The 13,162-nt window shown below is 39.2% G+C and overlaps 1 protein-coding gene across 1 annotated transcript in view; it reads right to left on the reverse strand.

The window, feature by feature from the left end:
• Positions 1 to 13,162, reverse strand: part of LOC138305922 (guanine nucleotide-binding protein G(q) subunit alpha) — a 29,242-nt gene that overhangs the window by 4,962 nt on the left and 11,118 nt on the right. Inside the window, exons 2-3 of the mRNA XM_069246212.1 lie at positions 3,008 to 3,192; positions 298 to 452 (exon numbers count right to left, since the gene is read on the reverse strand). Of these exons, the coding sequence (XP_069102313.1) occupies positions 298 to 452; positions 3,008 to 3,192 (340 nt within the window). The remainder of the gene's footprint in view (positions 1 to 297; positions 453 to 3,007; positions 3,193 to 13,162) is intronic.

Below are 13,162 nucleotides of genomic sequence, written 5' to 3' on the forward strand. Positions count from 1 at the left end.
CCTCTCGTGTATGTTGTTTTTTGCATGAGTGAAGTGCTAGGTGCATGTTTTAGGAGACTGTGATTTATATTCGTGTTGTGTCTCATATATGTATAGTGGAACTCTTGCCCTTTTTACAGTGCAATAACACGGAATGGTAAATATTGTACCCAACAATCAAATACCAATCTAATATTCCGATATTTAAGAATTTGGTATTTAATCATTTTGTTTCTGTGAACTCTTACTATTTGGCGGAGTCTGTGAGTTGGTATTTATTCATGACTATTCAAACATTTTGTTTCAATAAACTCTTACTATTTGGCGGAGTCTGTGAGTTGGTATTCTCTACGTCTATCATAACACTCCTGTATTCCAGCGTCCGCCCATAGTGACTGTATGGCTTCTACGGACTGGGAATCCAGCGTGGTCACCGTCTCATAATCTACCTGTCTGATCATGCTCGCTTTCTCCTGTAAACAATCAAACAACAACACCTTCATACCACCTCCCAGCCTCTTTTCATTATAAATATTATTAAAGATAGAGCCCTCATAATTTGTTATCCTGAACTGCCTTCGCTATGAAACATTCCAGGGGTGGATATAATGACAGTGATAGTAACACCCAGGAAGTGTCAAGGATGTCCAAGGCCTTATGGTATAGGAATAGAGCCCGGTCAAGATTAATAGAATCTTACACGAGTCTTTGGACAGGGATAATTTAACCTGATTTTAACTGTCAACACAAGCCTTGCCGAGTGAAGAACGATCAGCCGAAATCTTACACAAGCCTTGTCGAGTGAAGAATGATCAGATAAAATCTTACACAATGCTTGCCGAGTGATCAGAAATGATCAGATAAAATCTTACACAATGCTTGCCAAGTGATGAATAATCAGACAAAATCTTACACAAGCCTTGCCGAGTGATCAGAAATGAAAAGAAAACAAGAGGCCCAAAGGGCCTTAACGGTCATCTGACTACCTTGGCAATAGTAAAATTAATTATATATGGTGTCACTTTGTCAGGACCATGTCAGGATCATTTTCAATTTCTTTCAACAAATTTTATTTCAAACAAGAGGCCCAAGGGCCTTAACATATAGGAAATTAATTAGATATAGTGTCATGGTAGCCATCTTCGATTTGTGATCAACCAGAGATGTAACAATACTTTGTCGGGACCATGTCAGGATCATTTCATGCAAGTTTCAGCCAAATCGCACCGGTAGAACTTGATAAGAAGTTCAAAATGTGTTTTCAAGATGGCCGCTGTGGCAGCCATCTTGGATTTCAGATCAACCCGAAAAATAACAACACTTTATCAGGACCAAGTGAGGATCATTTCATGCAAGTTTCAACCAAATCGCACCGGTAAAACTTGATAAGAAGTTCGAAATATGTTTTCAAGATGGCGGCTGTGGCGGCCATCTTGGATTTCGGATCAACCTAAAAAATAACAACACTTTGTCAGGACCATGTCAGGATCATTTCATGCAAGTTTCAGTCTAATCGCACCGGTAGAACTTGAGAAGAAGTTCAAAATGTGTTTTCAAGATGGCGGCTGTGGCAGCCATCTTGGGTTTCGGATCAACCAAAAAATAACAACACTTTGTCAGGACCATGTTAGGATCATTTCATGCAAGTTTCAGTCAAATCGCACCGGTAGAACTTGAGAAGAAGTTCAAAATGTGTTTTCAAGATGGCGGCTCTGGCGGCCATCTTGGATTTCGGATCGACCCGAAAAATAACAACACTTTGTCGGGACCATGTCAGGATCATTTCATGAAAGTTTCAGCCAAATCGCACCGGTAGAACTTGAGAAGAAGTTCAAAATGTGTTTTCAAGATGGCGGCTGTGGCGGCCATCTTGGATATCGGATCGACCCGAAAAATAACAACACTTTGTCGGGACCATGTCAGGATCATTTCATGCAAGTTTCAGCCCAATCGCACTGGTAGAACTTGAGAAGAAGTTCAAAATGTGTTTTCAAGATGGCGGCTGTGGCAGCCATCTTGGATTTCGGATTGACCCGAAAAATAACAACACTTTGTCGGGACCATGTCAGGATCATTTCATGCAAGTTTCAGCCCAATCGCACCGGTAGAACTTGAGAAGAAGTTCAAAATGTGTTTTCAAGATGGCGGCTGTGGCGGCCATCTTGGATTTCGGATCGACCCGAAAAATAACAACACTTTGTCGGGACCATGTCAGGATCATTTCATGCAAGTTTCAGCCCAATCGCACCGGTAGAACTTGAGAAGAAGTTCAAAATGTGTTTTCAAGATGGTGGCTGTGGCGGCCATCTTGGATATCGGATCGACCCGAAAAATAACAACACTTTGTCGGGACCATGTCAGGATCATTTCATGCAAGTTTCAGTCAAATCGCACCGGTAGAACTTGAGAAGAAGTTCAAAATGTGTTTTCAAGATGGCGGCTGTGGCAGCCATCTTGGATTTCGGATTGACCCGAAAAATAACAACACTTTGTCGGGACCATGTCAGGATCATTTCATGCAAGTTTCAGCCAAATTGCACCGGTAGAACTTGAGAAGAAGTTCAAAATGTGAAAAGTTAACGCACGGCGGACGGCGCACGGCGGACGGCGCACGGCGGACGGCGGACGACGACGGACGAAACATGATGACTATAGGTCATCCTGACCCTTCGGGTCAGATGACCTAAAAATTCACAACAGGCTTGTTGACCATTCAGTCCCAAAATGCAATATGCACAAGGGCCCTAGGGGAACATACATATAGAATTCAAGAAAATTTTCTGCAAAATAGCAAAAACAATCTGAAAATCCAAGATGGTGACTTGTCGGTCATGCAATATGCACTACTAGGGCCCTAGGGAAACCTACAAATGAAATTTGAGAAAGATCCATTCAGTATTTTCTGATAAATAGTGGTAACAAAACTTTAACTATCAAAATCCAAGATGGCTGCTGCCTGACGGCCATCTTGTTGACAGATTGGTCCAATCGTCGGTTTACCGTAACTATTTTACCATATCACTGTTACCTCATTCTCTGCTACTTCGTAAGAGATTTTGATGGTATCCATCGCTCGAATCATAGAATGCATGGCCATGAAGATGTTCTGGTAAACAATTTTGATGAAGCCTCGACTGTCCTCCTCTGAGTAGCCCGAGCCGTGGATAATTCTCATCTGTTTAATGAATGTACTCTTACCCGACTCTCCAGTCCCTGCAAAGACAAATATAACACTGGTAATGTTCCACAGTACATACATATCAAAGTCATTCCCCCAAAACAGCACAAAACATTCACAATATATACCTTAACATATATATAAGCATTATTCTCAGTATCGTTTACTAAAAGACTTAATATGATGTCATAGAAAAACAAGAGGCCCAATGGGCTAATTAATGGTGACATCAGACCGATATAACAACATATAGTAGAAATAAAATACAAAGTTAGTTGTATAAAGACATAGCATATTTGACCACTGTGAGCTTGAATGAAGGTCAAGTTGATTAATTTGAACAGACTTAAAGCCCTTCATCCGAGCAAGTAACTTGCCCAATATCAGTACCCTGGGCCTTTCGATTTTTGATGGGGATATATCATAGACATCCTGATGGTGGTATATCATAGACACACTGATGGTAGTATATCATAGACACACTGATGGTAGTATATCATAGACACACTGATGGTGGTATATCATAGACACACTGATGGAGGTATATCATAGACACACTGATGGTAGTATATCATAGACACACTGATGGGGGTATATCATAGACACACTGATGGAGGTATATCATAGACACACTGATGGTGGTATATCATAGACACACTGATGGGGGTATATCATAGACACACTGATGGAGGTATATCATAGACACACTGATGGTGGTATATCATAGACACACTGATGGTAGTATATCATAGACACACTGATGGGGGTATATCATAGACACACTGATGGTGGTATATCATAGACACACTGATGGAGGTATATCATAGACACACTGATGGTGGTATATCATAGACACACTGATGGAGGTATATCATAGACACACTGATGGTAGTATATCATAGACACACTGATGGTAGTATATCATAGACACACTGATGGGGGTATATCATAGACACATGTACTACACTGATGGGGGACACCTGATGTATATCATAGACACACTGATGGGGTATATCATAGACACACTGATGGTAGTATATCATAGACACACTGATGGAGGTATATCATAGACACACTGATGGTAGTATATCATAGACACACTGATGGGGGTATATCATAGACACACTGATGGAGGTATATCATAGACACACTGATGGTAGTATATCATAGACGACACACTGATGGTAGTATATCATAGACACACTGATGGGGGTATATCATAGACACACTGATGGGGGTATATCATAGACACACTGATGGTGGTATATCATAGACACACTGATGGTGGTATATCATAGACACACTGATGGTGGTATATCATAGACACACTGATGGAGGTATATCATAGACACACTGATGGTAGTATATCATATAGACACACTGATGGTGGTATATCATAGACACCCTGATGGTAGTCTATCATAGACACACTAATGGGGGTATATCATAGACACACTGATGGTAGTATATCATAGACACACTGATGGTGGTATATCATAGACACACTGATGGTGGTATATCATAGACATACTGATGGTGGTATATCATAGACACACTGATGGTAGTATATCATAGACACACTGATGGTGGTATATCATAGACACACTGATGGTGGTATATCATAGACACACTGATGGGGGTATATCATAGACACACTGATGGTAGGTATATCATAGACACACTGATGGTAGTATATCATAGACACACTGATGGGGGTATATCATAGACACACTGATGGAGGTATATCATAGACACACTGATGGTGGTATATCATAGACACACTGATGGGGGTATATCATAGACACACTGATGGGGGTATATCATAGACACCCTGATGGGGGTATATCATAGACATCACTGATGGGGTATATCATAGACACCCTGATGGTGGTATATCATAGACACCCTGATGGTGGTATATCATAGACACACTGATGGAGGTATATCATAGACACACTGATGGTGGTATATCATAGACATACTGATGGTGGTATATCATAGACATAATGATGGTGGTATATCATATAGACACACTGATGGTGGTATATCATAGACATACTGATGGTGGTATATCATAGACACACTGATGGAGGTATATCATAGACACACTGATGGGGGTATATCATAGACACACTGATGGTGGTATATCATAGACATACTGATGGTGGTATATCATAGACATACTGATGGTGGTATATCATATAGACACACTGATGGTGGTATATCATAGACATACTGATGGAGGTATATCATAGACACACTGATGGTGGTATATCATAGACACCCTGATGGAGGTATATCATAGACACACACTGATGGTGGTATATCATAGACACACTGATGGGGGTATATCATAGACACACTGATGGTGGTATATCATAGACACACTGATGGGGTATATCATAGACACCTGATGGGGATATCATCACTAGGGTATATCATAGACACCCTGATGGTGGTATATCATAGACACACTGATGGTGGTATATCATAGACACACTGATGGTGGTATATCATAGACACACTGATGGTGGTATATCATAGACACACTGATGGTGGTATATCATAGACACACTGATGGGGGTATATCATAGACACACTGATGGGGGTATATCATAGACACACTGATGGAGGTATATCATAGACACACTGATGGTGGTATATCATAGACACACTGATGGTGGTATATCATAGACACCCTGATGGTGGTATATCATAGACACACTGATGGTAGTATATCATAGACACACTGATGGGGATATATCATAGACACCCTGATGGGGGTATATCATAGACACCCTGATGGAGGTATATCATAGACACACTGATGGTGGTATATCATAGACACCCTGATGGGGGTATATCATAGACACACTGATGGAGGTATATCATAGACACACTGATGGTGGTATATCATAGACACACTGATGGAGGTATATCATAGACACACTGATGGAGGTATATCATAGACACACTGATGGTAGTATATCATAGACACACTGATGGGGGTATATCATAGACACACTGATGGAGGTATATCATAGACACACTGATGGTAGTATATCATAGACACACTGATGGGGGTATATCATAGACACACTGATGGGGGTATATCATAGACACCCTGATGGTGGTATATCATAGACACCCTGATGGGGGTATATCATAGACACACTGATGGTGGTATATCATAGACACACTGATGGAGGTATATCATAGACACACTGATGGAGGTATATCATAGACACACTGATGGAGGTATATCATAGACACACTGATGGTGGTATATCATAGACACACTGATGGAGGTATATCATAGACACACTGATGGGGGTATATCATAGACACACTGATGGGGGTATATCATAGACACACTGATGGAGGTATATCATAGACACACTGATGGTGGTATATCATAGACACCCTGATGGAGGTATATCATAGACACCCTGATGGTGGTATATCATAGACACCCTGATGGTGGTATATCATAGACACACTGATGGTGGTATATCATCAGATGGTATATATCATAGACACACTGATGGTGGTATATCATAGACACACTGATGGTGGTATATCATAGACACACTGATGGGGGTATATCATAGACACACTGATGGAGGTATATCATAGACACACTGATGGAGGTATATCATAGACACACTGATGGTGGTATATCATAGACACACTGATGGGGTATACATAGACACACTGATGGTATATCATAGACACACTGATGGTGGTATATCATAGACACACTGATGGTGGTATATCATAGACACACTGATGGGGGTATATCATAGACACACTGATGGAGGTATATCATAGACACACTGATGGGGGTATATCATAGACACACTGATGGGGTATATCATAGACACACTGATGGAGGTATATCATAGACACACTGATGGAGTATATCATAGACACACTGATGGAGGTATATCATAGACACACTGATGGGGTATATCATAGACACACTGATGGGGTATATCATAGACACACTGATGGAGGTATATCATAGACATACACTGATGGTGGTATATCATAGACACACTGATGGTGGTATATCATAGACAACTGATGGAGGTATATCATAGACACACTGATGGTGGTATATCATAGACACACTGATGGAGGTATATCATAGACACACTGATGGTGGTATATCATAGACACACTGATGGTGGTATATCATAGACACACTGATGGTGGTATATCATAGACACACTGATGGTGGTATATCATAGACACACTGATGGTGGTATATCATAGACACACTGATGGTGGTATATCATAGACACACTGATGGGGGTATATCATAGACATACTGATGGTGGTATATCATAGACACACTGATGGTGGTATATCATAGACACACTGATGGTGGTATATCATAGACAACTGATGGTGGTATATCATAGACACACTGATGGGGGTATATCATAGACACACTGATGGGGGTATATCATAGACACACTGATGGGGGTATATCATAGACACACTGATGGTGGTATATCATAGACACACTGATGGAGGTATATCATAGACACACTGATGGAGGTATATCATAGACACACTGATGGGGGTATATCATAGACACACTGATGGGGGTATATCATAGACACACTGATGGTGGTATATCATAGACATACTGATGGTGGTATATCATAGACACACTGATGGTGGTATATCATAGACACACTGATGGTGGTATATCATAGACACACTGATGGTGGTATATCATAGACACACTGATGGGGGTATATCATAGACACACTGATGGAGGTATATCATAGACACACTGATGGTGGTATATCATAGACATCCTGATGGGGGTATATCATAGACACACTGATGGTAGTATATCATAGACACACTGATGGAGGTATATCATAGAACACCTGATGGGTAGTATATCATAGACACACTGATGGTAGGTATATCATAGACACACTGATGGGGGTATATCATAGACACCCTGATGGTAGTATATCATAGACACACTGATGGTAGGTATATCATAGACACACTGATGGGGGTATATCATAGACACACTGATGGTAGTATATCATAGACACACTGATGGTGGTATATCATAGACACCCTGATGGTGGTATATCATAGACACACTGATGGGGGTATATCATAGACACACTGATGGTAGTATATCATAGACACACTGATGGTAGTATATCATAGACACACTGATGGGGGTATATCATAGACACACTGATGGAGGTATATCATAGACACACTGATGGTAGTATATCATAGACACACTGATGGGGGTATATCATAGACAACTGATGGAGGTATATCATAGACACACTGATGGTGGTATATCATAGACACACTGATGGGGGTATATCATAGACACACTGATGGAGGTATATCATAGACACACTGATGGTGGTATATCATAGACACACTGATGGAGGTATATCATAGACATACTGATGGTGGTATATCATAGACACACTGATGGAGGTATATCATAGACACACTGATGGAGGTATATCATAGACACACTGATGGAGGTATATCATAGACACACTGATGGGGTATATCATAGACATAGACACACTGATGGTGGTATATCATAGACACACTGATGGGGGTATATCATAGACACACTGATAGTAGTATATCATAGACACACTGATGGTGGTATATCATAGACACACTGATGGGGGTATATCATAGACACACTGATGGTGGTATATCATAGACACCCTGATGGTGGTATATCATAGACACACTAATGGGGGTATATCATAGACACACTGATGGTGGTATATCATAGACACACTGATGGGGGTATATCATAGACACCCTGATAGTAGTATATCATAGACATACTGATGGTGGTATATCATAGACACACTGATGGTGGTATATCATAGACACACTGATGGTGGTATATCATAGACATACTGATGGTAGTATATCATAGACACACTGATGGTGGTATATCATAGACACACTATGGGGGTATATCATAGACATACTGATGGTAGTATATACATCATAGACATATTAGACAATTAAACACTGATGGGGTATATCATAGACACACTGATGGGGGTATATCATAGACACCCTGATGGTGGTATATCATGACGTATATCATAGACACACTGATGGTAGTATATCATAGACACTGATGGGGGTATATCATAGACACCTGATGGGGGTATATCATAGACCACTGAGGGCTAGGGTATATCATAGACACACTGATGGGGTATATCATAGACACACTGATGGTGGTATATCATAGACATACTGATGGAGGTATATCATAGACACACTGATGGAGGTATATCATAGACACCCTGATGGGGGTATATCATAGACACACTGATGGGGGTATATCATAGACACACTGATGGGGGTATATCATAGACACCCTGATGGGGGTATATCATAGACACCCTGATGGGGGTATATCATAGACACCCTGATGGGGGTATATCATAGACACACTGATGGTGGTATATCATAGACACACTGATGGTAGTATATCATAGACACACTGATGGGGGTATATCATAGACACCCTGATGGTGGTATATCATAGACACCCTGATGGGGGTATATCATAGACACACTGATGGGGGTATATCATAGACACACTGATGGGGGTATATCATAGACACACTGATGGGGGTATATCATAGACACACTGATGGAGGTATATCATAGACACACTGATGGTAGTATATCATAGACATGTGACCGGAGCCCTGGTCGGATTGGGCAGGTCACGTTCGTTTTGATGTTGTAGTAGATTGTCATGATGGGGGAATTAGCGGGGCACAATTAACACATAGTATATGATACGATTGTTTATTTGCAAGTGAGAGGTAAAATTACACATAATCCAATGATAATACACAATAGACACAAATATATATATACAGTTGAAGTCGTAGGGGAAAGTCAAGTCACCATGATGAGTTAGTCAATTAATGCTATGTATCCGTAATAAACTTCATATAAAATCCAGTAAGTAGAGGTAAAATCCAAATATAAGAATCTCTGACTCTATACTCCTAACTGAACTCTCCAACTAACTAACTAACTAACTGTTGTATCTCCTTAAATAAGAATCCTAAATCTACTCTAAATTATAGTGACAGGTGGCAATTGCCTTTTTACTCAAAGTTCTCAAAATAGAGTGACATGTATTTCTCATGGCAAAAATGGGTGAGAAAACAATTAACATGTCTACATATAAAAAAAAGGAAAAGGTTTTAGATAATTGAAGGCTTAATCCTTTCCTGTTTGTCCCAGGAAGTAAGGGATTAACTCTGGCACCTTTAGCTAGGATATACTTGACAATAGATAATTAATTACAGGTAAAAATGAAAATGACTTACATATGACAGAAATGGTCTAGATAATGATTTTATATTAATTTTCAATAAAATATATAGACTATTTGAATAAAGAGAAAAATATGATAAATTGTGCAAATTTAGTATTTGCACTGGTGAAATGCTTCCCCTTCTCCTAGATTGATTTGTCCTCAAATCAAAAATTGAGGTGTAATATGAACATCATACAAACAATTATGGACATATAGACATGTACAGGAATGAAATAGGAATAAGATATCAATGACAATGAAATGTTTTGTATATTGTAAGTTGCATACTTTATGAAAATTGGTGGAGAATCCGGGTAACTTGCCACAGGTAAGCCAAGTTACGCACAAGATCCCCGGGAACCTCAGCGAGACCCCAACCTTGGAGCACCAAGACTGTTGCCACAAATTTGCTCCGCATTTTAAAAATGGATGCCACATATCGAAACAACACGTCGCACCAAAGATCAATTCCCTCAGCGACACGAACAACGTTCCTACCAAATCTACCTTTCAACCTTTCAACCTTTCAAGATGGACATGTTCACCTGACGAAGCCTGTCAAACAACGGCTACAAGGCACCAGAGACTCCCTATGTCATCTAACAGCCCAACATCGTCGCCTCGGAATCAGTGTTTTAGATGTGGTAAGTGGGTATTCCGTTGTTTTCAAGAGCACGTTAATATCTCTTGTCAGGCAAAATCAGCCCAATGTTTCAAATGTGGCAAATTCGGACATTTCTCACGGGCTTGTTTTTCAAAGCGCCCAATTTCGGACCAATCAAACCAAAATCATAAATCAAAAAGTAAATTTCACAAAAGCAGGGACGCAAAACGCATGTCAGAGTTCATCTCGCGAAAATCAATAGTATGTGAATTTCCATTTTCGGACCTTTCTGACTCAGAATTCACAAAAATAAACAAAAGAAATCAAATTCAAGTACAAATTGTACCACAGATCAAAAGCAAAATTGGCACAAATGAAAACGAGCTGGAAATTAAAGAGCTCAAAAGCACCAAAGAAAATCTTGAAGCTGAAAATGAACGCTTGAAATTAGAACTAAACGAGAATCAAACTTATACAAACAAGCTTAAAGAATCTTTTGCCAGAACATTTAATATGTATGAAGGTGAACATGAACGTTTAAAACGGGAGAATGCATTTTTTGAAAAAAGAAACGATGATAAATCTGGTCAAATAGCTCGTCTTGAAAAAGACATCACAAAATATAAGGAAACAATCGCTAATCTTGAAAGCACGATTCAGAATTTCGAAAGAGAAAATTTGCTTGTAAATTCTCAAACGTCTCGACAAAATTGTCAAAATTATGCACCTCCTAATTATAACCAACCGTTTCGGCCAAATCAATTCGGCTACTATTAATACCTTTTTAGTAGTTTTGCGAAACCCGTGCTTAGACTATAATTCTTCTAAATATTAAGAAGTTATTAAATGATAGTCTCTTGAGAACAACAATATCCACTTTTATTACATATGTGTTTATTTGAAGGACAATTATTGAATGAACATTATTCATTTTCACAAACTTTTCATTTAGACTCTGGGACAGAGTCTAACGGAGCGCGAAGGAAGTTATCATAGCGAAATTTCGTACGTTTATTGTTCTTACATAATTGTTTATATTTTACCTGTGAATGTTTTGATAGTTAATTATTCAGATCTTTATATCTACATTATGTCCTTATCTTTGTGGAATTACCGCCAATTAATATGACGCTCAATTCTTCACGTGTCAATCAAAGTGTCGATATCTCTACCTGAGACGTTGGTGTCATTAAGGCTTGGAAAGTCTTTTTATATCAAAGCGCACACTCTATTGTCAAGACTTTCAATTGTTATGTAATTAACCTTACATCCGGAGTTACCTGCCAAACTGGACAGTAGACTTTATAAAAACGCCTTTTGATATTTGGAGGCCAGTTGGATTGCCAACGAGCAACTGGACAGGACGGTCCACCATCGGACATTTATTACATATTTTCAATGTTGGATTTCCAAATAGAGAACAAGTGTGAAACTATGGACTTATTGTTGGATTGCCATCTACGGACATAATATACAGTGTCTACATTGGATTACCAATATCAGTGAACTTTAATTTTACCTTCTAAGCAATGTGCCACTATTTTATTAAATTATGATATGAAAACCAATTCAAATTAACAACACAAGAACTTAGTACAAGCCAATCGAACTCTTAAAAAAAAAAAAAAAAAAAAAAAAAAATCTTATGAAAGACACACTGATGGGGGTATATCATAGACATACTGATGGTAGTATATCATAGACACACTGATGGGTGTATATCATAGACACACTGATGGAGGTATATCATAGACACCCTGATGGTGGTAAACTTTTTCTCTCTACATATTATTACAAAAAATGGCAACTTCCTGTTTTCGGTAGGGGTCAAATGTTAAAGGTCCTGCTTTTAACAATAAATTTGAAAACTTTTCTCCTGAAGTTCTGTAAGGTCTAGGATCTTCATATTTCATATATAAGATGTCCAGGGGATGGGCTATAAAGTCAGATACTAGGAATGACCTTGACCCATATTCAAGGTCACATGAGTCAAATATGTTCAAATCTTTAAATGACTCAACAA

Source organism: Argopecten irradians, chromosome 13 (genome assembly GCF_041381155.1).
Source record: "Argopecten irradians isolate NY chromosome 13, Ai_NY, whole genome shotgun sequence".
NCBI lineage: Eukaryota > Metazoa > Mollusca > Bivalvia > Pectinida > Pectinidae > Argopecten > Argopecten irradians.